The 27,722-nt window shown below is 54.9% G+C and overlaps 1 protein-coding gene across 9 annotated transcripts; it reads right to left on the bottom strand.

The window, feature by feature from the left end:
* Positions 1-208: 208 nt before the first annotated feature.
* On the bottom strand, positions 209-26,668 carry SLC27A1 (solute carrier family 27 member 1). 9 transcript variants are annotated; one of them, XM_010361442.2, is made up of 13 exons: positions 26,434-26,668; positions 24,755-24,922; positions 16,043-16,437; positions 15,665-15,826; positions 15,460-15,529; positions 14,035-14,126; positions 13,852-13,961; positions 6,844-7,053; positions 4,584-4,710; positions 4,356-4,493; positions 4,111-4,275; positions 3,569-3,715; positions 209-1,923 (listed from the first exon to the last, which is right to left on the bottom strand). In XM_010361442.2, the coding sequence occupies exons 2-13, from the start codon at positions 24,919-24,921 to the stop codon at positions 1,766-1,768; spliced, it is 1,941 nt and encodes a 646-aa protein (XP_010359744.1). In that variant the 5' UTR covers position 24,922; positions 26,434-26,668; the 3' UTR covers positions 209-1,765. The 9 variants fall into 9 exon arrangements, with proteins under 9 accessions (XP_010359744.1, XP_030793041.1, XP_030793040.1 ...); XM_030937181.1 differs by having other exon boundaries at positions 16,043-16,355; positions 26,434-26,641; XM_030937180.1 differs by lacking the exon at positions 26,434-26,668 and adding an exon at positions 25,748-25,784 and having other exon boundaries at positions 16,043-16,355.
* Between the last annotated feature and the right edge of the window lie 1,054 nt (positions 26,669-27,722).

The following is a 27,722-nucleotide window of genomic DNA, read 5'->3' as shown; positions in this document are numbered from 1 at the left end:
GTGTGTGTTTTTAGTAGAGACAGGGTTTCACCATGTTGGCTGGTCTTGAACTCCTGGGCTCAAGTATTCACCCACCTCAGCCTCCCAAAGTGCTGGGATTACAGGCATGAGCCACTATGCCGGGCCGGCCGAGTCCTGCCTTCTGAAACTCAGCAAGAGTTCTGTGCCACGTGGGGACACTCAATGAATGGGCTCCCAGCAGGCACCAGATGGTCTTCAGGTTTATTTCTTAAATCAATTAGGAAATAAAACCACAGTGCCCAGGGAAGTTCGAATGAGACGCCATGGTGTCTCTTGCCATGGCCCCACCACTCCAGGGGCCAGGGGGTGCTGCTGGAGGGAGGACAGATGGACAGGCGACCTGGGTGGCCGGCCCCAGAAAGGCTGGCATGGGTGTCCGAGATGAGTCACTAGCGAGGCCAGTAGGGCTGTCTGGGCCGTCCTGGTGGGATTGTCTGGGACATCGCCACCAACACAGTGTCAGAGCCATCAGTGGGGACATTGGAGGGGCCACCATGAGCTGGGAGATATTTTAACAGGCTAGAACCCCTGAGGCTTGAGAGGCCAATCCTTGGCAGGAGACCTCCCCTGACCCCTCTGCTGCCTCTCCTGTGGGATCCTCCGGTAGCCACAGCACATGAGGACACCCAGGAGGCCTCCTCCTAGGACAGGAAGCAGCCGGCTGAGCAGCCACCTAGTGCAGGGTTCGGAGACCTCCAGCAAGAGCTCCATGGAGATGGCTAAATGGGGACATCAAGGCAGGGGCTGACAGTGGCGACATCCAAGCGGTCACAGTCAATTCCGGAAGCTTTCAGGGCATCAGGAGGGGAAGGTGGGGCTGGGGAAATGCGACAGGAACAGGGAAGTGCAAAAGGCAATTGGCCTAGCCTGGGAGATGTTTCCAGTTGGCCTGGGGGACCCCCAGTTCCTCCATTCAGCAGGGAGGGTGGAGGGCCTGCTTGGAAGTCACATGGAGCTGCAGCATCTGGAACCCAACAGCCGCAGGAGGCCTGGACCGGGGCTCTGTAAGGCACAGCCGAGAGAGAGGTGGGGAGGCCCCAGTCTGAGTCCAGGGCCCAGGGGAGATGATTCATGCAGCCCCCGAGAGCAGCTGGGCCCTGCACAAGACGCAGCTCCCAGGACATGCGTGTTCCACTCTCAGCAGAAGAGAGGAAAAAGGAAAGGCTGGGCCCGGTGGCTCACGCCTGTAATCCCAGCACTCTGGGAGGCCGAAGCCAGCGGATCACCTGAGGTCAGGAGTTCAAGACCAGCCTGACCAACATGGTGAAACCCTGTCTCTACTAAAAATATAAAAATTAGCTGGACGTGGTGGTGGGTGCCTGTAATTCCAGCTACTCAGGAGGCTGAGGTGGGAGGATCACTTGAACCCAGGAGGCAGAGGTTGCAGTGAGCCGAGATCCCACCACTGCCCTCTAACCCGGGCAGCAGAGCAAGACTCTGTCTCAAAAAAAAAAAAAAAAGGGAGGGGGGGGAGAAAAAGAGGGAAGACTTAAGGCCAGATGGGGACAGGGATGGAAGGAGACAGAGGCCGAAAAGCAGGGAGGGGAGACAGACACAGGGTCACCAAGGCAGCAGAAAGGCATGGGTTCCTCTGAGGTTCCAGTTTCTCCATCAAGGATGGGCCCTGCCAGGTACAGCTTGGCCAGGTGGGTGTGTAGGAGGTGACCACCCCTAGGCAGGGCTGTCTGGCTCAAGCCGGCCTTTCCCACCAGGCCCGAAGTTTCTGGCCAGTAGGGAAACAGCTTCAGAGGGAGAAGGCGCCCGAGCAGATGCGAGTGTAGACCACCTCGTTTAAGGGCAGGTAGTGGCCCTGCTTCAGGTCCAGGAAGAAGAGCTGGTCCGAGGTCTGGCGCGGGTCAAAGCCCTCTCGCTGCAGCCTCGTCTTCTGGATCTTGAAGGTGCCTGTAGTGGGGATGGGGGCAGATAAGGACTGAGCAGGTGGCTTCTGGGAGGCCTCAACTCAACATCCTCTCCTGAACCTCTGGGCCTCCCCACAGGCTGTCGCCTGGGCAGGAATGTTCTTCCCCATTTTGCCTGCCTGATTCCCCCTTGTCTGTCAGATCCTGGTTTCATGCCCCCTCCTCCAGGGGGGACTCCCTGACCACTCCTCACCAGAGCAAGAAACTGTGCACCCTGCCCGGTCATGTGTCCATTTGCCACATGACAGGCAGGGCTGTGTCTATTACACAACGGATCAGAGTTTAGCAACTTACATCCTGTGGGCCAAATTTGGCCCTCCACTTGTTTTTGTAAATAAAGTTTTATTGGGGCTGGACACAATAATGGCTCATGCCTATAATCTCAATGCTTTGGGAGGCCAAGGCAAGAGGGTCACTTGCGCCCAGGAGTTTGAGACCAGCCTGGGCAACATAGACCCTGTCTGTACAAAAACAATTTTTCTTTCTTCTTCTTTTTTTTTTTTTTTTTTTTTTGAGACATAGCCTTGCTCTGTCACCTAGGCTTGAGTGCAATGGCATGATCTTGGCCTACTGCAACTTCCACCTCCCGGGTTCAAGCAATTCTCCTGCCTCAGCCTCCCAAGTAGCTGGGATTACAGGAGCATGCCACCATGCCTGCCTCATTTTTGTAATTTTAATAGAGACAGGGTTTCACTGTGTTGGCCAGGCTGGTCTCGAACTCCTGACCTCAAGTGATCCTCCTGCCTCAGCCTCTCAAAGTGTTGGGATTACAGGCGTGAGCCATCGCACCTGGCCAACAATTTTTTTTTTTTTTTTTTTGTAATTAGCCAGGTGTCATGGCATGTGCCTGTAGTTCCAGCTACTTGGGAGGCTGAGGCGGGAGAATCACTTGAACCCGGGAGGCTGAAGTGAGGTTGCAGTGAGCCGAGATCATGCCACTATACTCCAGCCTGGGTGATAGAGAGAGACTCCATCTCAAAAAAAAAAAAAAAAAAAAGAAAAGGAAGATACACTGACTATTTCAGAATGCATAGTGGCAGTGGAAGTAAGGAACGGAAATAAGTAACTACTAAAATAAAACAGCAGAAAGGACCTGCGTGAGCCCACAGTGCTAGCTGGCCATGAACCCTTGTGTCAGTCCCAGGACAGTGTCCTGCACTAGCATGAATAAGTAAATGGTTTGGATACGATTTGTTTGTCCACACCAAAAATCATGTTGAAATTATTTATTATTATATTTTTTTTCTTTGAGACAGTGTCTTACTCTGTCACCCAGGCTGGAGTGCAGCGGCACCATCTCGGCTCACTGCAAGCTCTGCCTCCCGGTTCAAGCAACTCTCCTGCCTCAGTTTCTCAAGTAGCTGGGATTACAGACACGAACCACCACACCCAGCTAATTTTTTTGTATTTTTAGTAGAGAGACGGTTTCACCATGTTGGCCAGGCTGGTCTCGAACTCCTGACCTCAGGTGAGCCACCCGCCTCTGCCTCCCAAAGTGCTGGGATTACAGGCATGAGCCACCGCACCCAGCCAGATATTCTTTTAGAGCAACACGAGATGGACCAAGACACGAATCAACAGACATGCTGATGGATGAAGAGAGATGTTGGGGTGGGGGAGACTCGCACCTGTGGTGTCCACCTGGGGCAGGAGGCGCAGGAAGATGGGCCGGGCATAGGGTGCCAGCACCTTCTGCAGTTCCTGGTACATCGCGTTGGGGTCCAGCAGGCTGTGGGGGTCTGCGATGGCTGCCATCCCTGCCTTACCCTCCACTCCTGGAGGCAGAGGTTCAGCTGAGGCCACCGCACCCCTCATCCTCCCCACCAACAGGACCAAATACACTGTCAAGCAGTAGCCCCTGGTCTCTAATTTCCAGTCTCTCCCCACCTGGGCTGACATTTATGGAAGCAGCACACATTTTATGGAGCTCCTGCTTGGCTTGTTGAAGCCCTGAGACAGGTGGGCTTTCATGATCCCATTTTCTGGATGACAAAACTGAGACTCAGCATCCCCCAGGTGAACTGGCTCCAGATCCAGTGCTTCCTCCTGGGCTGCCATGAGCAGTTGTCCAGGTTGTGCACTGCCCAAGAGCACCTGTACCTCCAAGCCCCTTTTGGCTGAGCTCCCTTGGAACCATGCCTCAGGACCACCCCCTGCAACCCCAGCTTGCCTGGAACAGCCACCCCATAGACGGCCACGTCTGTCTGGCCCAGCAGGCGGCTCAGCACGCCCTCCACCTCGGTGGTGGAGACATTTTCCCCTCGCCAGCGGAAGGTATCCCCACTACGGTCCCGGAAGTACATGTAGCCCAGCTCATCCATCACTAGCACGTCACCTGGCAGAGGGGAAAGGGGGCAGATGGGTAGCGGATCCCCATCCGCACAGTCAGTCACCCAGGCCTAGCAGGCTGCGCACCTGAGAGGTAGGCGCTGTCGCCCTTGCTGAAGACGCTGTGGGCGATCTTCTTGCTGGTGGCGCTCTCGCTGACATAACCGTCGAAGCGGCGCAGCGGGTCCTGTTGGTTGATCTGGCCCACGAGGAGGCCAGGCTCCCCTAGGGAGGAGGCCACGCTCAGGCTGTGCTAGGCAGGCAGCACGTGGGGACCCAAGTTCCTGGGGGGGACCACGCGGGGGCCCTGCTCACCGGCCTGGCAGGGGATGCAGAGGCCCTGGGCATCCCGCAGCAGCTCCATCGTATCCTCATTTACCTTCACCAGCCGGATGGGGTACACGTGGGGCAGGATGCGGCTGTTGAAACCACAGGAGCCAACCTGGGATGGGGTGAACCGAGTTGGAAGGAGCCAGGGATATGCGGGGTCCTTCTCACTAACACTTTGCCTGCCTTGCCCCGGGGCTTGGAACTAGCACCTCCAGTGTCACTTTAAGCTCTGTGACCTCGGCTGATCTGCAAAAGCAGGGTAGTAAGTGCCGCCTCCAACTCAGGGCCCCTCCTCCCACTTTCCCAGCCTGCATTCAGTCAAGAGAAGACCTGCCGCTGGCACCCACTTCCTAGGCCACAAAACCGTCCATGCTGGCAGGAAGTGGATGCCTCAGTGTGGGCCCTACAGCTACGTGAGATACTGCAGAGCTTCCCCTGCTGCCTGCCACCCTGCTTGGCATGGTTCTATGAACGCAAATGCTCATCCAACATGTTTGAGCCACTACACCCTGTCTGGTGTGTTTCTTTCTGCCTTTCCCCTTTCCCACTTTTTTTTTTTGACAGAGTCTCACTCTGTCGCCTAGGCTGGAATGCAGTGGTGCAAATTCGCTCACTGTAACCTCTGCCTTCCAGGTTCAAGTGGTTCTCATGCCTCAGCCTCCTGAGTCTGGGATTATGGGCGCATACCACTGAGCCCAGCTAATTTTTTTTTTTTTTTTTTTTTGAGACGGAGTCTTGCTCTGTCACCCAGGCTGGAGTGCGGTGGCCGGATCTCAGCTCACTGCAAGTTCCGCCTCCCGGGTTCACCCCATTCTCCTGCCTCAGCCTCCCGAGTACCTGGGACTACAGGCGCCCGCCACCTCGCCCAGCTAGTTTTTTGTATTTTTAGTAGAGACGGGGTTTCACTGTGTTAGCCAGGATGGTCTCGATCTCCTGACCTCGTGATCCGCCCGTCTCGGCCTCCCAAAGTGCTGGGATTACAGGCTTGAGCCACTGCGCCTGGCCATTTTTTTTTTTTTTTTTTTTGTATTTTTAGTAGAGACGGGGTTTTGGCATGTTGGCCAGACTGGTCTCAAACTCGTGACCTCAAGTGATCCGCCTGCCTCGGCCTCCCAAGGTGCTGGGATTACAGACGTAAGCCACCGTGCCTGGCCTGGTGTGTTTCCTATGCAGGAATCTGAGCTACATGAGCAAAAGTATCATGTAGCTGGCCATCCAACACCAAGCACAGTGAGGAAGGAGCATTGTTCTTGGCATTGGGGACCCAGTCCCCATGGCACTTGCTGCTTTCTTTCTTATTTTTTTCCTTTTTAGAGACACAGAGTCTCACTCTGTTGCCCAGGCTGGAGTCCAGTGGTGCAGTCATAGCTCACTGCAGCCTCAATCTCGTGAGCTCAAGTGATCCTCCCGCCTCAGCCTCCCTAGTAGCAGTGACTACAGGCACCCACCACCATGCCTGGCTAATTTTTTATTTTTTGTAGAGAAGGGAATCTCACTACATTGCCTATGCTGGTCTCAAACTCCTGGCCTCAAGTGATCCTCCTGCCTCGGCCTCCCAAAGTGTTAGGATTACAGGTGTGAGCCACCGTGCCTGGCCAATATTTGCTTTACGATCATTATTATGGTCTGCTCTTGGCCTTGGATGGGAGGCGCTTGGGAAAGGAGAGGGAGATTCATGCAAGCGCAGAATGGAGATGATTAATAGAGTAAGTAGTTGCTAATTATGAAGGTATGTGTTTGCTGCTAGTTGGGAGGCTGAGGCAGGAGGATCGCTCGAGCTCAGGAACTGAAGGCTACAGTGAGCTATGATCACACGGCTGCACTCCAGCCTGGGCGACAGAGCGAGACTCTGTCTCAAACAAAGACAGCAACAACAAAAGTAACAGCAAGGTGCCCAGAGCCCTGTTCTCCTAACTGATCTCCACACGCAGAAACTGAGGCTCAGAAAGGCTGAGGCACTTGCCAGGGCGCACAGCCATACCTGTCCTCCAACTCTCCTGACTCAAGGATCACAGTCACATGACTATCTGTGCAGGCTGGAGGATTCTTCCTGCATGCCGTGCATTGATCCTCTGGTGGTGCACTGGCAGTCCCAGGAACTCTCCTTACGCCCGTCCTGCGCCCGCCTTGGCGGAACCTTCCGCGCTAGTCTAGGCTGCTTTATGGATCCCAGGGGCCCCAGGAAGAGAAGGCAGTGGCCGTCCCTGAACTCCGAGACCTGCCCCGGGGCCCTGCCGGTGCGCACCTTGCCGTCCATGTTGGCAATGCTGCAGTTGCACTCGGTGGCGCCGTAGAACTCCCCGATCTGGCTCACGCCGAAGCGCTGCGTGAACTCCTCCCAGATGGCTGGACGCAGCCCGTTCCCCACTGCCAGGCGCACGCGGTGTCGCCTCTCCGTCTCGCGCACCGGCTGCTTCAGCAGGTAGCGGCAGATCTCACCGATGTACTGAACCACCTGGGGGGCGGGGTGAGGAAGTGGGTGATGGGACCGGCAGGCGGTGGGGAGCCCAGATCAGAGGAGAGACCCCGAGACCGCCCCACCCAGGGAGCTAATCCTGTGAGCGAAACAGCTTAAGGATGATAGCTGCAGAATCGTCCACACTCCATTAGGGTTCACATTGACTCCTAGGGCTCCTTCAGTCTCTTGCAAAGGACCTAGGATGCAGGGTTTTTTTGTTTGTTTTTTTTTTTTTTAAGTTGGGGTCTCCCTGTGCCGTCCAGGCTGCTGGAGTGCAGTAGCGTGATCAGGGCCCACTGCAGCCTCGAACTCCTGGGTTCAAGTGATCCTCCAGCCTTAGCCTCCCGAGTAGCTGGGACTACAGATTTTTTTGTAGAGATGGGGGATCTCGCTCTGTTGCCCGGGCTGGTCTTGAACTCCTGGCCTCAAGCAATCCTCCTGCCTCAGCCTCCCAAAGTGTGAGATTCCAGGTGTGAGCCACGTGTGCCTGGCCGGAGGCAACTTCTATCCAAGCAGATGCAGTCAGTGTCTTCTTCCCCCTCTCCCTACCCGCACCCCTTCATGGCCCCTCAATTCTGCCAGACAGCTTCCTGGAGATAACACATCCCTGTCTTAGCCTCAGCAGGCACACAGGGCAGGACTAGCAGGAGAGTTGACACCCCGCAGGGCAATCCTCGGCCTGGAGCCTACACTGTTACCTAGAGCCCCCTGGCTGAGCCTGGGCTGGCCAGAGCGTCACCCCTGGGCAGACCACTCCCAGGTGCACGCACTATGCTGCTCTGCATCTAGACAGAGCCTCAGGTGCCCACGGAGCCACCTGCTCATGGGCTCCCCCTGCAGGACATCTTCCCTCCCTGCCACACATTCTCCAGCCCTGCAAGGGCTTCCTGGGGTCATCCGCCAGATGCTCCACGGTGCCTTTGAGTTCTCCTCTCCAGGTGGGCTTAGGAATGACTGTCCCCGCGCCCCGCCCCCCCACTTTACAGATGGAGAAACCGAGGCTCACAGATGGCAGGGAACTGGAATGAGATCACAGAGCTGGGAAGTGGCAGAATCTGATTTGAAGCCAGGCATCCCGGCCCTAGAGTTGGAAGAAAACAGTTGCATGCCAGGGATTACCCACTACATGGATCATAACAGCTGCAAATGTGCTCTGGGCTTCCCGCTCACTCACAGGATGAAACCCACATTTCTTCCTGTGGCCAAGTGGATCTGGCCCTGCCGCCCCTGCTGCCTCCTCTCCCTCCATCTCTGCTGAACACTCTGCCTCTTCAGGGACTTTGTACACGCTAGCCTTTTGCCTGAAGCAGTCTTCCCCCAGATGCATTTGCCTGAACTCTTCGGTCTCAGCTCAAACGTCACTGAGGCATCCCCTGTGCCCCCAGCTGAGCCCCTGAGAGGGTACTGACTAAATAGCTGATGATTAAAACAGTATGATCAGCAGACACCACCGCCATGCTCTGAGCTGGGCTTGGAGATGAAGGTACTGAGGCCCAGAGAGGAAACACAGTGGCACCCGAGATCACTGGCTGCTGACCAACAGTGGGGACCTAAGAAGGAGGGTCCTCTCCCTCCATTCTCAGACTTGGGCCACTGCCTTAGGTGTGGTGCAGTCCACACCATCTCCAGGAGAGAACCTGGCCAATCAGCCCAGCCCCTCCTCAGCTAATATGACTGGTTTAAGAATGGGCATATGGTTGGGCACGGTAGCTCACGCCTGTAAACCCAGCAGTTTGGGAGGCCAAGGTAGGCAGATCACTTCAGGTCAGAAGTTTGAGACCAGCCTGGCCAATGTAGTGACACCTCATCTCTACAAAAATACAAGAAAATTTAGCCAGGCTTGGTGGCATGTGCCTGTAATCCCAGCTACTCGGGAAGCTGAGGCAGGAGAATCTCTTGAACCCAAGAGGCAGAGGTCGCAGTAAGCCAAGATTGCTCCGTTGCACTCCAGCCTGGGGACAAGAGCGAGACTCCACCTCAGGAAAAAAAAAAAAAAAAAGCAAGGATTTTTATAGACAAGCTAGCAAGTAGGCTGTATCTGATCTAAATAGACAGCGAAAAACCGGTGAGGACCAGGTGTGCCATCCACATAGGGTACAAGTCTCTGGTAGCCCCCAACCCAATCTCTTATTATGCATGTGGGTAGCTACTCCACGTTGCCTATTTCTTTTTTATTTGAAAAAAAAAAAAAAGAGTTCTTGGTAGAACTTCCCTTCTAACAAGAAGCAGCCCAAGAAATCACTTATTTTCTAACCAAAAGCAGCCTGGAAGATCAGGCTGCAAACAGATAAGGAAGCTGGAAGCTTGCACAGGGGGGATGCCAGTAGCTGCACCGACAAAAAGGGCTACCCAGGGCTGGGCAGGGTGGCTCACGCCCATAATCCCAGCACTTTGGGAGGCCAAGGCGGGTGGATCATCTGAGGTCATGAGTTTGAGACCAGCCTGGCCAACATGGTGAAACCCCATCTCTACTAAAAATACAAAATTAGTCAGGAGTGGTGGCACACGCCTGAATCTCAGCTATTCAGGAGCCTGAGGCAGGAGAATCACTTGAACCTGGGAGGTGGAGGTTGTAGTGAGCCAAGATCACGCCACTGCACTCTGGTCTGAGCAACAGAGTGAAACTCTGTCTCAAAAAAGAAAAAAAAAAAAGGAAAGGGCTACCCGGGGCTGGGGCTGGGGAGGCAGCCACCACCATGGGGGCTCCACCTTCCCTTTCTTGTTAGCACATGTACAGTAAGAAAGAAATAAGCAACAAAAGCTGGGTGCTGTGGCTCATGGCTGTAATCCCAGCAGTTTGGGAGGCTGGGGCAGGCAGATCACCTGAGGTCAGGAGTTCGAGACCAGCCTGGCCAACATGGCAAAACCCTGTCTCTACTAAAAATACAAAAAATTAGCCAGGCTTGGTGGTGGACCCCTGTAATCCTAGCTACTCGGGAGACTGAGGCAGGGGAATCACTTGAACCCAGGAGGAGAAGGAGGTTGCAGCGAACCGAGATCACATCACTCCATTCCAGCCTGGGAGATGCAGCAAAACTGTCTCAAAAAAAAAAAAAAAAAAAGTCAGTAAGCTTCTAGATTATAACCTGCTGCCCCCATGAGAATGGCTACACTGCAACTGCTTTTACAGATAACACAGCAGCAAGCAGTTTCCCTATGCTGCAATCAGGAGATGTAATTTCTGAATCCAAATAAATGCATGCTCTTGTTTTCTCCTTGTGTCCTTGTCAAACATCATGTTTAGAGATTCTGTCCTCTGGTTTGGTTTGGTTTTTCTGTTTGAGATGGAGTTTCACTCTGTCGCCCAGGCTGGAGTGCAGTGGCATGATCTTGGCTCACTGCAACCTCCACTTCCTGGGTTCACAGGATTCTCCTGCCTCAGCCTCCCAAATAGCTGGGACTACAGGCGCCTGCCACCACGCCTGGCTAACTTCCCATCCTGTATTTCTTAAAGAGCCTCTCAATGTTCACTGTGTGCCTTATTTGACACAGAAATTCCACTTCTAGGAAACTGACAGAATGAGCTTTCAAGGGCCCGGAGATAGTAAGTAGCAACCAATGCAAGATGGTATGTCAAGGACAAAGAGAGACCATCAGACGTGACGGGCTTCCCAGTGGGAGGACACCTGCACTACCCATAAGGAACCTTTGCCAAAAACGTTGAGTTTGAAGCCGATAAAATATATAGACCTGTGATTCTCAAGCGGGGACCATTCTGTCCCCCAGGGACCCTTAGCAATGTCTAGACACATTTTAATTGTCACGACTTGGGGGAAAGGGACTGCCACTGGCATCCGGTGCGTGGAGGCCAGGTATGTTGCTAAATATATGCTACAATGCACAAGACACCTCCCACCCCAGGGAATGATCCAGCCCCAAATGTTAAGAGTCAAACCTGGTCTGGACACTATCTCAATTTCTGTAATAAACTGCAAGAGGGAAGAGAGACAGACAGAAAGAGAAAAGGCACCTACATATGAAATATTTCTTTTTCTCTTTTCTTTTTTTTTTTTTTTTTTTTTTGAGATAGGGGCTTGTTCTGTTGCCCAGGCTGGAGTACACTGGCACAATCACGGCTCATAGCAGCCTTGACCTCCTGGGCTCAAGCAATCCTCCCACCTTAGCCTCCCAAGCAGCTGGGACTACAGGCACAACCCACCACAACCAGCGAGATTTTCAATTTTCTTGTAGAGATGAGGGACTCGCTATGTTGCCCAGGCTGGACTCCAACTCTTGGGCTTAAGTGATCCTCCCACCTCGGCTTCCCAAAGTGCTGGGATTACAGGCATGAGCCATTGTGCTTAGCCAAGAATTCTTACAAGACACGTCAACCAGTCATAATGCTGGTTGTGTATTTAATTATGGAAATAAGAAAAAACACATTTTTGACATCGTGAAACAGGATTGAGCCACTGCCCAGATTCCTGATGACACTGATAAATCACTGTCACTTAAAAACAATCCTTACCAGACACAAAAGGCTACAGTGTCTGACTCCACTGATCTGAAATGTCCAGAACAGGCAAACATAGAGGCGGGAAGCAGATTAGTGGTTGCCAGGGGCTGGGGGTGGAGGAATGGGGAGTAACTGGGGATGGGATTTCCTTTGGGGAGCATGAGAATGTTCTGGATCTAGATAGACATGGTGATTGTATATTATAAATGCCACCAAATTATTGACCTTTTTTTTTTTTAAAGATGGAATCTCACTCTGCCACCCAGGCTGGAGTGCAGTGGCATGATCTCAGCTCACTGCAGCCTCGGCTTCCCAGGTTCAAGCGATTCTCCTGCCTCAGCCTTCCAGGTAGCTGGGATTATGGGCGCGCAGCATCATGCCCGGCCAATTTTTTTTTTTTTTTTTTTTTTTTTTTTTTTTGAGATGGAGTCTTGCTCTGTCGTGCCCAGGCTGAAGTGCAGTGATGCAATCTCGGCTCACTGCAACCTCTGCCTCCCAGGTTCAAGCGATTCTCCCACCTCAGCCTCCCAAGTAGCTGGGATTACAGGCACCAACCACCACGCCAGGCTACATTTCTGTACTTTTAGTAGAGATGGGGTTTCACCATGTTGGACAGGCTGGTCTCAAACTCTTGACCTCAAGTGATCTGCCCACCTCAGCCTCCCAAAGTGCAGGGATTACAGGCGTGAGCCACTGTGCCTGGCCAAATTATTCACTTTAATATGGCTAATTTATATGAATTTCACTTTAATTTGAAAAAACACATACTCATCTTTCAAAGGTTATACTGAAACAGCTACACAGGAAACATGATGCTGTCTGAGGGATGCTTTATGCCATTGCCGAGGGGAGGATGTGGGGGGGGGGAGGGGCAGGACAGGGTATCTGATGGCCCCTGGGTCCAGCTGAGGGGTGCACCAGAACTCTGTATACTTTTCTGTCCACTTTTATGTGTATTTGCTACTCTCTATAATTTTTTTTAAAAGATACTTTTGGGCTGGGTCCAGTGGCTCACACCTGTAATCCCAGCACTTTGGGAGGCTGAGGTGGGTGGATTGCTTGAACCCAGGAGTTTGAGAGCAGCCTGGGCAACATGGCAAAATCCCTTCTGTACAAAAAAAATTCAAAAATGAGCCAGGCGTGGGGGTGCGCACCTGTAGTCCCAGCTACTTGGGAGGCCGATGCTGGAGGATCACTTGAGCCCAGGAAGTCGAAGCTGCAGTGCGCCATGATGGTGCCACTGCACTCCAGCCTGGGCGACAGAGTGAGATCCTGTCTCAAAAAAATATATGATAATAAACAAAATAAAAATATACTTTTGCATTTCAACATGCAGATTCGTAATTTTCCCAAGACTAACCCCGCCCGCCCGCCAACCAGAACCGAAACTCCTTAAAAGCAGAGCCAAGCACAGCTGTGGACCTTGTGGTGTACCCCAGGATGCTCAGCCCGGAGCCCCCAACCCCTGCTCAACTGTGTGACCTGGACAAGTGGTTGAACCTCTCTGGGTCCCATCTGTCCAAGCTGCATCTGCCAACTTGCCACAGTCCCTGGACAACCTCACACCCAATCCTTCCCGGCCGGCCTTGCTATTCCCTCGGGGCTCCATACCTGTTTCCTGTACCTCCCACCTGTATTTCCTGTATCCTGCTCCCGGTTACAGCATTGAAACCCTCAGCCTGGTATCCTCTCACCATGGAGGGGAAAGGAGAATTCCCGCTTTTAACCTCTGCCTGCTCTCCTCTCCGGGACAGCAGATGCCTCCACCTCTGACTCATGCATTCCTCACCTGGAAGCCCCAGCCTCATCGCCCTTCCCGTCCCAGGGTCTCAATTCTCTACAGTCAGTAGCAGGGAAGACCCACAGGGCACAAGGCATGGGGAAGGCATTGCCTTAAGGAACGCAGGCACCCTGGGCCCAATCCCAGCCGCATTACAGGCCTCAGTTTCCCCAGCTGCAAAATGGGTCCACCCTTCAAGCAGTTATAGGATTGCATTGAGTTTACACATGGAGGGTTTAGCCCTGGTCTGGACACAGAGCAGGCACTCAGGAAACACTGCTTGCCCTCTCTGTCCCCATCCTGGACAGTCATTCCCTACAACCCGCTCCCCACCCCACCCCCAGAGACGGGGGAGCAGGTTGCGCCAGCAGGTGGGCAGGAGAGCGCACAGAAGGGAGTTAAGGGAATAGAGCCTGGTCGGGGGCGGGGCCTGACCAGGAGGAGGTGGGGCTTTGCTGGGAGGGGAGGGGCCTCACCAGGAGGTGGTGGGGCCTGATTGGGAGGAGGTGAGGCCTGGCTGGGAGGGGCGGGGTCTAGACAGAACAGGGCAGGGCCTGACCGTGCAGTTATACTTGATGCAGTCGTCCCAGAAGCGGCTGGCTGAGAATTTCTTGCGGAGGACGACTGTCAGCCCATAGATGAGACACTGCCCCACGCCGATGATGTTTCCTGCAGAGGGTGGCCTCGGTAAGGGGTCCCCCGCCCCCACCCACCGTTCCCTACCCAGGCCGCCCCGTAGTACCTGCAGAGTGGTACAGGGGCAGGCAGTCATAGAGCACGTCAGCCGCCTGCATGCGGTAGGCGTGGTGGCCGAAGGCTGCCATGCGGTAGTACCTGCAGGGGGAGGGGGAGCCGGGAGGGCAGAGGCTGGGACCTAAATCCCCCAGGGTACAGGCATGGGGAAGCATGCTGGGTGTGGACTCAGGCAAAGCCAGCCCAGTTCGCATGGGTTCACAGGCTGGCAGGAAGGAAACACGCAACGAACAAGTGTTGGTTGTTAGGTGTCACGAGGGATGTAACAGGGTCAAAAGGCATAGAGGGGCTGATGGTGACGCAACCAGGGGGGTTGGGGAATCCTGTCTGGGGAGGTAAAGTGTGATCTGAGACCCAGCAAGAAAGAGCTGTGGCGGTGAGCTATGGAAGAGTGCCCAGGCACAGCACAGCAAGGGCCCTGAGGCCGGAAGGAGTGTATGGGTCTGAAGAGTTTGGGGGGCTGAGGAGTGAGCAAGGGGTGAAGGGGAGGAAAATGACATCAGGGAAGTGGCAGAGGCCACACGATCTGAGAGAGGTTTTTTTGTTTGTTTTGTTTTTATTCTTGTTGTTGTTGTTTTTGAGAGGGAGTCTTGCTGTGTCACCCAGGTTGGAGTGCAGTGGCATGATCTCAGCTCACTGTAATCTCCGCCTCCGGGTTCAAGCGATTCTCCTGCCTCAGCCTCTTGAGTAGCTGGGATTACAGTCATGTGCCACCACGCCCGGCTAATTTTTGTATTTTTAGTAGAGACGGGGTTTCACCACGTTGGCCAGGATGGTCTCGAACTCCTGACGTCAAGTGACCCGCCTGCCCCAGCCTCCCAAAGTGCTGGGATTACAGGCGTGAGCCATCGTGCCTGGCCCGAGAAAGGGTTTTATTCTGAGGGTCATGCCAGGTGCAGGGAGGACTGGGGCAGGGGAGGTCTGATTTAGGATTTTCAACCCTCCTGTAGCTGCTGACAGGAGCTGGGCTATCGTGGGTGGAGGAGAGTGGGGGGAGCAGGGGTAGCAGGAGGAGCCCGAGGAGGGGCTAGCACAGGTCCAGGTGGGGGGCATGGAAAAAAGTAGACAGATGGAGGGGACGAGTTTTTCTGATGGGATGGATGTGGTGAACAGGTGGGAGGATAAGAGGGGCCCCAGAGTAGTGGGCACAGGGCAACCGGGTCCCAAGATGGGTGTGAAAATGGGTGTGATGCTTTTGTCCAGCCCCAAGCAGTTACCAGGGTTGCAATGAGTTTACACATGGAGGGCTTGGCCCTAGTCTGGACACAGAGCAAGTGCTCAGGAAACACTGGCTGCCCTCTCTATCCCCAGGGTAAGGTGGAGATGCCCACAGGAGCTGAGGGGCAGGTCGGGCTGGCAAGATAGCCTGGGTCACTCTCAGCAGCTGAGGGCATTATGCCTGTGGGCCCCTCACCTGCTGTGCACGACAATAGCAGCCTTGGGCAGCCCAGTGGTCCCCGACGTGTAGATGTAGAAAAGACGATCTGTAGGAGATACAGGTGTTAGAGACCGGGCCTGAGCATTAGGGGTGGGGCCTGGAAGTTGGGGGCGGGGCCTGGGAGGGTAGGGAACCAGGAGATAGGGCAGGGGATAGGGCAAGGGTCCCACCCTTGACTCACCGTCCATGCCTTTGCTGGGGATCTGTGCCAAGGGGGCAGTAGAGGCCTCCTTCAGCAGCGGGTCCAGGAGGTGGGTGTCCGGCAAGATGCCCTCGGGCCCCAAGTCTCCAGAGCAGAACTTGATCAAACTTTTCCCCAGATGCCCGCTCACTTCGGCCACAGCTGTGGTCCCCAACATAGGGATAATGGTCACCGCCGGACAGGCCCCCTCCCGAGGCCTGGGATGCACCAACTCCCTGCCCGGGGCATACCCAGACCGTGCACCTCATGGCCACGTCCAGGGCGGCCGTCTTCCGAGGCCTGGGGCGCAGCATCTCCCCGCCCGCCCGGGGGCCAGTCCTGGGTCCCCGCCCACCTGACGCCCGCGCCTGGCCTCACCCGCCGCCATTTCTCCTCCAAAGATCAGGGCCTTAGCGCCCGAGGTGCCCAGGCAGAAGGCCAGGGGCTCGCGCCGCAGGTTCACGTTGAGCAGCGCGGCCTCCATGCCTGCCTTGGCCAGGCCCAGCCACAGCCCCACAAACTCGGGCCGGCCCTCCAGGAAGACGGCCACCACATCGCCCGGTGCGAAGCCCAGCTGGAGGAAGAGGTTGGCTACCGCATTGGAGTAGGCGTCCAGCTGCACGAAGGTCCAGCACTCGCCGGTCCCAGCATCCACCAGCGCCAGGCGCTCGGGCTGTCGCTGCACCACCGCCTGAAAGATGCGCGGGATGGTGTGGCCAGCACGCTGGTGCCGCCGCAGCTCCAGGCGCACGCGGATCAGCACAGAGAGACCGCTGGGAGGGAGGACGGAGGGGACAGCGTCACTGGTGCCCTGCCCGGCCTGGACTTCGGGAGCTTCAGCCTCCCCCCTGGAGGACCTCAGGACAGCCAGGGGCTTTGATGAGGTCTATGGTGAAACTTTTGGTGGCTGGGTCTCTCAGGGGACCAAGGGCAAAGGCCATTTACCAACCAGTCAGGAAGTAGGTAGATTCTCAAAGCATAATAAACCAGTCACCCTGTCCTCCCCCATACCCCAGCTGGCTTGGTGGCCCTGGGGGAGCTGGGACCTGATCCCATCCTCCTTTCTGTCCCCTGGGAAGTCTGGAGCACCTGACACCATCCCCCACTGCCCCCAGCCTGGACTCTTCATGCTCAGACCACCCCAACCAGGACCCCTGGGGTCCAGCCCCGAGCTGGGTAGCTGCTTCGCCCCCAGGTCACTGGGTGGCACCAGGGACAGATGGCTGAAGCATCTAGCATGTGCCCCCAACTGGGGAGGGAGTGCCCCTGCCCCAGGTAGGGCCAGGAGATGTGCCAGTGGATGGGGGGTGTAGGAACAAATGCCAAGCCCAGATGGAGGGTTCCAAGTTCCCCTTCCTCACTCGCTAGTAGATATAAGGGGCAGAGACCCCAGGGAACTGCAGAGCCCCCAGTGAAAGGAGTCAGGTCCCTGAATGACTGTGTGGAGGCAGGCAGGCCACCACTTGCTATTAGATGAATGAGAATAAAATGTTTTTTGTTTTGTTTTGTGAGACGGAGTCTCACTCTGTCACCCAGGCTGGAGTGCAGTGGCGCAATCTTGGCTCACCCTCCGTCTCCTGGGTTTAAGCAATTCTCCTGCCTCAGCCTCCGGAGTTGCTGAGATTACAGGCACCCACCACCATACCTGGCTAATTTTTGTGTTTTTAGTAGAGACGGGGTTTCATCATATTGGTCAGGTCGGTCTCAAACTCCTGACAGGTGATCCACCAGCCCCGGCCTCCCAAAGTATTGGGATTACAGGTGTGAGCCACCATGCCCAGCCAAGAATGAATTTTAAAAGCAAACAAACAAACAAACAAGAAATGCTTTAGGCCGGGCGCGGTGGCTCACACCTGTAATCCTAGCACTTTGGGAGGCCGAGGTGAGTGGATCACCTGAGGTCAGGATTTCGAGACCAGCCGGGCCAACATGGTGAAACCCTGTCTCTACTAAAAATACAAAAAATTAGCCAGGTGTGGTGGCAGGCGCCTGTAATCCCAGTTACTCGGGAGGCGGAGGCAGGAGAATTGCTTGAACTCAGGAGGTGGAGGTTGCAGTGAGCCGAGATTGCGCCACTGCACTCCAACCTGGGCAACAAGAGCGAGACTCTGTCTCAAAAAAAAAAAAAAAAAGAAAGAGGGCCAGGCACGGTGGGTCACACCTGTAATCCCAGCATTTTGGGAGCCCAAGGCGGGTGGATCACCTGAGGTCAGGAGTTTAAGACCAGCCTGGTCAACATGGTGAAACCCCGTCTCTACTAAAAACACAAAAAAAGTAGCCAGGCATGGTGGTGTGCGCCTGTAATCCCAGCTACTCAGGAGGCTGAGGCAGGAGAATGAACCCATGAGGTGGAGGCTGCAGTGAGCTGAGATTGCACCACTGCACTCCAGCCTGGGCAACCGAGCAAGATTCGGTCTCAAAAAAAAAAAAAAGAAAAAAAGGCACTGCTCATCCCTTCAACCAATAAATAGAGCAGCCAAGATAATCATTCTCAGCTATACGTGGTAGCTCACACCTGTAATCCCAGCACTTTGGTAGGCCAAGGTGGGTGGGTCACTTGAGGCCAGGAGTTCGAGACCAGCCTGGCCAACATGGCAAAACACTCTCTCTACTAAAAATACAAAAATTAGCCGGGCGTGGTGGTGGGCACCTATAGTCTTAGCTATTTGGGAGGCTGAGCCATGAGAATTGTTTGAACCCAGGAGGTGGAAGTTGCTGTGAGCCAAGATTGTACCACTGCACTCCAGCGTGGGTGACAGAGCAAGACCATGTCTCAAAAGAAAGAAAAAAAAAAGATGATCATTCTCAGTGTTTATCAAGCACCTACTATCTGCCATGCCTTGTGCTAACCTTACATCCATCCTCCAAAATAGGTGCCTGAGATCCCATCTGTCAAATAACGAATGAACTGCGGGCTCAGAGTGGGGAATTAACACGCCCAAGGTCACAGAGCAATTTGAGGACAGAACCCAGAAACGAAGCCCCCTCACAGGGTCCCTCTGATCCCTGGCAGACTTGCTACAAAGCATTTATCAAGTGTTGGCAATGTACCCAGTGGCAGGCCAAGTGCCCATGAGGCACACAGCAGGTGCCCAATGCCTGCATCTTTTTTTTTTCCTTTTTTTTTTTTTTGAGACAGAGTCTCGCTCTTGTTGCCCAGGTTGGAGTGCAGTGGCGCAATCTCGGCTCACTGCAACCTCCACCTCCTGAGTTCAAGCAATTCTCCTGCCTCCGCCTCCCGAGTAACTGGGATTACAGGCGCCTGCCACCACACCTGGCTAATTTTTTGTATTTTTAGTAGTGACGGGGTTTCACCATGTTGGCCAGGCTGGTCTCGCACTCCTGACCTCAGGCAATCAGCCCACCTCGGCCTCCCAAAGTGCTGGGATTACAGGCATGAGCCACCGTGCCCGGCCTGGAGCACCTATTATACACCCAATTCTGCTCTAAGGGCTTCCTGTGAGTGAATTTGACAGAGTACCCCAAGAACCCCATGATGGGGTACAAATGTTACACCCATGGGGAGAGGGGCGTTATTGAGGGAGTAACCACAGGAAACAGCCCCTGCCAGTAGGCTACCCGTCCAGAGGCAGCACAACAACAAGAAACAGGAACTGAGGCTATAGCTGGTCACTGTCGGACTAAACACGAGGGCTAGATGTGGGAACACGAGGATTCACCCCCAGCCTCCCGGTCTCTTGGTCTCGCTCATTCTCTCTCAAGGACGCCCACACCGGCAGGCAGTGGATTCCGGTACTTGGTTCCAGCCACATGCCTGGGCAGCCCTGCCTGGCAGCTGCTCAAGCCACCCCCAGCCTGGGGACAATGAGCCCACTGTCCAGCTCTGGGCCCAGGACTCCGGGGCGGAAGAAATCAACAAGGATGAATACGATCAGATTTCATGCAGGAAGTACAGGACACGTTAGGAGAGTCAGGGCAGGGTGCTGAAATAGTTTTTGAAGCCAAGGTCTAAATGTAGCACCCCCACCACTCCAGTGTGGCACAGTGGCTAAAGAGTACATGCTCTGGAGTCTTGTGCCTCCTCAGCTGTGTGTTCCTGGGCAAATGACCTCCCCTCTCTGTGCCTTGGTTCTCTCACATGTTAAATGGGATTTGTCAGCATCCCTTCATTTTTCAAGACAGAGTCTTGCTCCCTCACCCAGGCTGGAGTGCAGTGGGGCAATCATGGCTCACTGCAGCCTTGACCTCCTGGACTCAAGCAATCCTCCCACCTCAGCCTTCTGAGTAGCTGGGACCACAGGAGAGCCCCAGTTCCCTAGCTAATTTTTTGTGTGTAGAGATGGAGTCTCACCATGTTGCCCAGGCTGGTCTTGAACTCCTGGCCTCAGGCAATCCTCCCATCTTGGGCTCCCAAAGTGCTGGAATTACATGCATGAGCCTCTGCACCCAGCCTCCATCACTTCTGATGTATTTTATTCACTAGAAGGGAGTCACTAGGGTCGGGCGCGGTGGTTCAGCCTGTAATACCAGCACTTTGGGAGGCCAAGGCGGGTGGATCGCATGAGGTTAGGAGTTTGAGACCAGCCTGGCCAACATGGTGAAACCCCCTCTCAACCAAAAATATAAAAATTATACAGGTGTGGTGGCGGGCACCTGTAATCCCAGCTACCTGGGAGGCTGAGGCAGGAGAATCGCTTGAACCCGGGAGCTGGAGGTTGCAGTGAGCCGAGATCGCACCACTGCACTCCAGCCTGGGTGGCAGAGTGAGACTCCGTCTCAAAACTCAAAAAAAAGAAAAAAAAAAAAAAAAAGCAGGGCTCGGTGGTTCACACCTGTAATCCAAGCACTTTGGGAGGCCCAGGCAGGCGGATCACCTGAGGTTGCGAGTTCGAGACCAGCCTGGCCAACATGGAGAAACCCCGTCTCTACTAAAAATACAAAATTAGCCAGGTATGGTGGTGCATGTTTGTAATCCCAGCTACTCAGGAGGCTAAGGCAGGAGAATCACTTGAACCCGGAAGGTGAAGGTTGCAGTGAGCTGAGATCACACCATTGCACTCCAGCCTGGGTGACAGAGCGAAAATCCGTTTCCAAAAAAAAAAAAAAAAAAAGAAGGGGGTCACTAGGTCCAGCCCACACTCAAAGGTCACTAGGTCCAGCCCACACTCAAAGGGAGGGGACCATGCAAGTAGGAATAGGAGGAGACAGGGATCCCCGGGGCCATCTTCAAAGCTGCCACCCACAGGCAAGTATGTCAAGCCATGTCAGGAACTCAGAGTGGACCCACCTCCTCCCCTGTCCCCAGGGGAGACAGAACCAGGCATGGACACCCACAGGGCCCATGGGAGCAAAGCTGGAAAGGCGGGAGAGATGGGCCTGGGTGAACTCAAGAAGGAAGGGATGGCCTTCCACCTACCCTAACAAACATGTCCTGAGCTACTGCTGTGCGCCAATCCTGAGTGGGGCACAGGAACAAAGTGGCACCGAGACTGACACAGTCTCCTTCTGTGCCCCTATAGGGCCCACAGTCTAGAAAGAGGCCCAAGATTAAAAGGCAAGAAAACAGGCCAGATGTGGTGGTTCACAGCTGTAATCCTAGCAGTTTGGGAGGCTGAGGCAGGAGGATCTCTTGACCTCAGGAGTTCAAGACCAACCTGGGCAACATAGCGAGACCTCTCCTCTACAAAAAATAAACAAAATCTGCCGGATGTTGTGGCACGCATCTGTAGTCCCAGCTATTTGGGAGGCTGTGGTGGGAGGATCATTGGAGCCCAGGAAGTTGAGGCTACAGTGAGCTGTGATCACACCACTGCACTCCAGCCTGGGTGACAGAGTGAGACTTCATCAAAAAAACAAGAAACGTCTAATCCCAAAGCAAAGAAAGAAAAGAAAAGAAAACAACTAAAAACACTGGGTTAAATGAGTTAAATCTTTTGTTTTGTTTTGTTTTTTTGAGATGGAGTTTTGCTCTCGTTGCCCCGGCTGGAGTGCAATGGTGCTATCTTGGTTCACTGCAACCTCCGCCTCCTGGGTTCAAGTGATTCTCTTACCTAAGCCTCCCAAGCAGCTCGGAATACAGGCGTGCACCACCACACCTGGCTAATTTTTGTATTTTTAGTAGAGACGAGGTTTCACCATGTTGGCCAGGCTGGTCTCAAACTCCTGACCTCAGGTGATCCACCCACTTCGGCCTCCCAAAGTGCTGGGATTACAGGCGTGAGCCACTGCACCCAGCCGAGTTAAATTTTTATTAATGTAGCAACAAAGTGACCAGAAAATAAGGACCAACCAGAGGCCAAAATGTCATTGTAGCCCCAGGAGGGGGACAGCTTAGGTGTCAGACAAGGCAGGTTTGAGTCTGATAAGACCTCAAAGCATGCCCATTCAATGTAAAGGTGAATTGGAAATCAAAATAAGATCTTTCCTTAACATACACACCTTAGGAGTTAAAAGGAAATTTGGTATCTCAGGCCTTGCTGTTAGGAGGAAGGGGTGAAATCTCAATCGATGACTCATAACCTCACATGAGTGTGCAATTCCAACCATACAATCTGGGTGTCTGAAAGTCCTCAAGCAGACAACATGGTTCAAAGCAGTTCACACTGGGTGCGGTAATCCCAGCACTTTAGGAGGCTGAAATTGGGCAATTGCTTGAGGCCAGGAGTTCAAGACTAACCTGGGCAACATGGCAGAACCACATCTCTACAAAAAATACAAAAATTAGCCGAGTGTGGTGGTGTGCACCTGTCATCCCAGCTACTCAGGAGGCTGAGGTAGGAGAATCGCTTAAAGCTAGTTGTTCCAGACCAGACTGGGCAATATAGTGACACCCCATCTCTATAAAAAACATTCTTTTAACTATCCAGGAGCGGTAGCAGGTGCTTGTAGTCCCAGTTAGTCAGGAGGCTGAGGCGGGAGGATTGCTTGAGCCCAGGAGATGGAGGCTGCTCCAGCTTGGGCAACAGAGGGGACACCCTGTCTCAAAAAAAAAAAAAAAAAAAAAAGGTGGGGCGAGGCATGGTGGCTCAAGCCTGTAATTCCAACACTTTAGGAGGCCAAGGCAGGTGGATTACCTGAGGTCAGGAGTTTGAGACCAGCCTGGTTAACATGATGAAACCCCATCTGTACTAAAAATACAAAAATTAGCCAGGCATGGTGGCACATGCCTGTAGTCCCAGCTACTCAGGAGGCTGAGGCATGAGAATCACTTGAACCTGGGAAGTGGAGGTTGCAGTGAGCCGAGATCGCACCATTGCACTCCAGCCAGGGCGACAGAGCGAGACTCTTGTCTCAAACAAACAAACAGACAAACAATAGATAAGAGGTAAGTGCAGCTGGAAGGGTGACAAGAGGGAAGAAAGCGGAGGCTGGGACATGGTCAGGGACCTCGTGTGCCATGCTCAGGAGTATGGCCTCAATTCTATTTATTTATCATTATTTTTTAGATGGAGTCTCACTCTGTCACCCCCAGGTTGGAGTGCAGTGGCGGGATCTCCGCTTACTGTAAGCTCGACCTCCCAGGTTCATGCCATTGTCCTGCCTCAGCCTCCTGAGCAGCTGGGACTACAGGTGCCCACCACCACACCCGGCTAATTTTTTGTATTTTTATTAGAAATGAGGTTTCACCATGTTAGCCAGGATGATCTTGATCTCCTGACCTTGTGATCTGCCTGCCTCGGCCTCCCAAAGTGCTGGGATTACAGGTGTGAGCCACCGTGCCTGGCCAGTATGGCCTCAATTCTAAGGGCAACAAGAAGCTATGGGAGGGTGCTGAGCAGGAAAATTCAGCAAAGGTTCCCAGAGGGAGAGCCGGCCCTGGCTAAAAGGGGCCCAGTATGTTCTATTTCCTCCGTTCCTGGATAGTATGTTCTAGGCAGCTTGAGCTTGACACTGCAAGTCTTTCTGAAGACCAGGAGAACATATGGATGGGGGGAGTGGCAGGTGGGCAGGGAACAGATGGTAGGACCTTGAGTGCCCAGCTAGGGGCTGAGTCTTCCTTCTGCCAAGCATGGGTTGGCTGTGGAAGGTGTCTGAGCAGAGGGCACAGTCAGATTTCCACATCAGAACAACCAAGGGGCCGGGGGTAGGGGGCCATGGCATGGAGAAGGGGTGAGTTTTAGAAAGTTCAGAACCAGTCAACTTACGGTGGGATCCTTCCCATCTCCACACCCTCTGTGCCCTCCTTACAATGGGTTCAGTCCCTCTTGCAACTCCGTCTTACGAGGAGCTGTGAAGGTGTTGAATCCTGCCCCGCTAGCCAGGGCTCACCTGCTCCCACGTGGTGCTGTTCCTGAGATCTGCTCTGATAGGAACCCCCAGCAATGCCTGTTTCACCCCAGAAGGACCCCAGTGGCTCGTTTGAGCAAGCCCCTCAGAGACACGGCAAAAACCCTCCAACGATCCTTGCACAGGACACCAGAATCTGCCCCTCTAGCATGAACCCAGTGTCCCGGTCTCCAGAATACACCCCCAAACAAGACCTGGAATACACAGCAGCCTCCCTACACACTCCGAACAACTCCCAAACCCAAAGACCCACACAGACCCCACAATCTCAAACAGTGCCCCAGCTGGAAACGGTCCCGAGGAAATACACACCTTCAGAAACCCGGCAAGTCCTTTATAGACTTCCTAAGCAGCTCGCTCACCCCTCAGAGAAAGCCCTCGATAGATCCAAAGTGTCTTGGCAACCCCCAAAGACTATCTATTGGGTCGTCCCTGTGAGCCCCGGTGACCTACTGGAGAGCCCCTTGAAGTCTCTCACAGTTAACAAGGCTCCAAAGAGACCCCTACACCGCCACGGCTTTCCAGTCAGCCCCAGCTCCCTGGAACTTCCACCAGCAGCCCAAAGACCCCCAAGTTGCCCCCCAAGCCCCCTGAGATCATCTCCTAAGCAGCCTGCAACGCTCCAAGTACCTTGGAGGCTACTCATCTCCCTCGAGAAATCCTTAAAGTGTCCCCTGTAGCGCCCTCAGAGCCCCCCAACTGGTCACCCTCTCAGGCCCCGCCCCTCGGCCCAGCCCCACCCCCAACCTACAAAGCACCCTCAGCTCTCCGGACCCTCCAAGCTGTGCGCCCCCAGAGCCCTCAGCCCCACTCCCGGCCCTGGCCGATCCCGTCAACACTCACAAGAGGTCTCGCCTCGCGGTCTTGCAAACGATGCGAAGGAAGCGCCAGCCGCCGCTGCCCACGTACACGCCGAGCGCCGCTACCGCGCTCCAGGTCCATGGCAGCCCCAGCAGCCACAACAGCGCCAGCGAGACCACCGAGGCCGCGCCCGCACCCGGAGCCCGCATCCTGGGGAGACAGAGAGCGCTGAGGCCACCGGCCACTCCGGCTCCGCCCCACGACCGCCCCCGCCCCTACGGCGAGCCCTGCCCCCAGGCCTCGGCTCCGCCCCGCCGCGAGCCCGGGGAGGGAGCTCCAGGTCAGACTCCGCCCCCAGACCTGGGATTGGTCAACTCCTCAGGCCAGGCATCGCCCCCTTTCCAGGCTTTAACACCCGCCCGCTAACTAGGAACCAGACCCCGGCCCCAGGCCTGGGATTGGCCAGGTCCTGGCCAGGCTCCGCCTCGGACCCTGGGTCAGCTCTATTCCATATTTTTGAGTCCATCCTTCCTTGCCAATCTTACCACAGTCCCCGCCCCCAGAGCCAGCAAGTCCACCCTGTCGGTCACTGTCCGGCCTCGCCATATGCCTGCATTTAGCCTCTATCCTCGATCCCCGAATTACCCTTCACGTCCTGTCCCCTTTCCTCCTGGTCCTGCCTCTACCCCGTGGCCTTCTCTCCACTCACGGGCCCCCGCCCTTAGGTTATACTTCTAGCCCCGCCCACAGGCACAGGCCCTCTCCCCCCGGTCCCGCCCCTCTCAGTCAGGCTCCACCCCCTAGGCTAGATTATATGGCCCCATCCAGAAGCACACACACCCCCCGCCCCTCCCGGAACTAGACCCCTCCCATCCGTTCAAGCCCCACCCCAGTTCCGGGCCTAGCCCATGCTCCCAGGCTCAGGTTCTATCCTGGTCACTGGCCCCGCCCTCAGGCTTCGGCTCGTCGCCACCTCCTGGGTTTCACTCTGGCCCCCATAGGACCTAGGCCCCGCCCCTCTTCCCACCTGTCTACCTCGAAGCCGCTCATCCCGCAGAGCTGAGGCGGGCCCTCTTCCAGGAGCCACGACCATAGAGAGGCAACCGGACCAGAGAGGCGAAGGTCAAGGAGACATGGGGGCTAGAACGGCCCGCCAGGGACAGCCGCTGTCTCCATGACAACCAGGCCTTGCCCCGCCCCCCTCTCCTTTTAGGAAACACACGTGTCCTGCAGCTGTGGGGCATGGCTCGCAAGATAGCAGGACCCGAGCCCTAGATGGCGTGCAGACTCTCTACCCTCGGGGACCGAAAAGATCCCAGTCCACACCCACGGCCCCCGTGGGCTGAATTCTTGCCCCAGCTTGTCCTAAATCCAAGCCCCAAAACCTCTTTCGGTCTTAAAAACACATTCCAGGGCCCCGGGGGAGTGCTCAACTCACACCGTGGGGGCCTCAGAAGTCTCTAATTGTAAACACCGTCGCGGTCTTAAACACGTGTAATTCAAGGACACAGCTAATTCTTAATCCATGTCCCGAAGCCTTGTCGATTAAGTCTCAACGTCATACCCCAGGATCCTGGGGAGGACAAAATCCACATGCTAGGTCCCCATCCTTCCTAGAAGCACCTACAGGCCCTTTACTTGCACCCCAGGGTCCTAGATGCTCCCTTGGGCGCCTGCCAGCGCTGGCCTGGGGGCACCCACAACCCTGTTCTCTGGCTGACCTGAAGCTGCAATTGGTGCCTTCAGTCTCCCGGAAGCTCAGGCAGGAGGCAGGCAGGGAGTAGGAGGCTGAGGCCGGGGACTCTTTGTTTCTGCAGACTCCTGGACCCTTCTTGGGTGTGCTGTGCCCACTGTGCAGGCTTCTGCTTTGGGGTCCTTTCCTTCCAGCTCCCTCTCCTCTGCCCCACTGCCAACTCCACCACTGCTTGTTTTCTGCCCTGCTTGGCCGACCTTTCCAGCGTTCTCCTTGGGAGGCGGCCCAGGCCTGCTTCCAATGTATTTGGAGGACAAGGCTGGGCAGGAGCTCACCCCCTATGCTGCCATTGGTCCCTGCTGGCAGCAAGGTGGCTGGAATGGGGGATCACGAGGAAGATCCGGAGGACAGGCCCAGAGCCAGCCACTGGCCTGCTGCTTTCTGGGCCTGGAAGAGTCAGCAATGGCCAATAACTACAGTTGCACTCTTACCTAGCCAGGGAGCACGCTGTGATCATCCCAGTTGACAGGTAAAGAAATTGAGGGCAGGCTGGGGCGCGGTGACTCACGCCAGTAATCCCAGCATTTTGGGAGGCCAAATTGGGTGGATCACTTGAGGCCAGAAGTTCAAAACCAGCCTGACCAACGTGGCGAAACCCTGTCTCTACTAAAAATACAAAAATTAGCTAGGCGTGGTGGAGCACACCTGTAATCCCAACTACTCAGTGTTAGGCAGGAATCTAGACCCAACATGGTGGCATTACCCCGCATAGCAGGCCTTTTGTTAAAGACTCCCTTCACCCTTGTACACACCCGCAGACTTACATGCATCAGAGTTCCGGCTGGGCAACCACACTCCCCCATGACCTGCAGCTCACCTGCATTCCACAAGTTCGTAAACAGCAGTTTCGGTTAACAGTTTCCAAAGACCCCTTCCTCGTGACCCTTACTCAACTCCTGCCCTAGTAGTTTCAAGACCCCCCAGGCCCTGTTTGCACAACCAGCTTCCCTACCTCTCGGGCTATAAAAAGCCCCTACACTCCTCCCTCAGCGCGACTTCCTCGGCCCACGCCTTTGGACCGAGGAACCTTGCCTGCAAGCCCTAACTAAAAGGCTATTCTCACTGCCATTTGCCTTGTGTCTTCATTCCCGGTTTGGCTCCAGCCTCAGTTTACCTTTACATTTAGTGCCGAAACCCGGGAGGAGACCCCTCTCTGGACCCCTGCTAGGTCGGGCAGGCTCTCCTCTCCCCGAGCCAGGATCCCCTCCTCAAGCCTGGAGCCATCTCACCAAATTTAAGACTCAATTCGATCACTGC

Source organism: Rhinopithecus roxellana, chromosome 8 (assembly GCF_007565055.1).
Source record: "Rhinopithecus roxellana isolate Shanxi Qingling chromosome 8, ASM756505v1, whole genome shotgun sequence".
In the NCBI taxonomy this organism is placed as follows: Eukaryota; Metazoa; Chordata; class Mammalia; order Primates; family Cercopithecidae; genus Rhinopithecus; species Rhinopithecus roxellana.
This window is presented reverse-complemented; position numbering and strand designations above follow the sequence as displayed.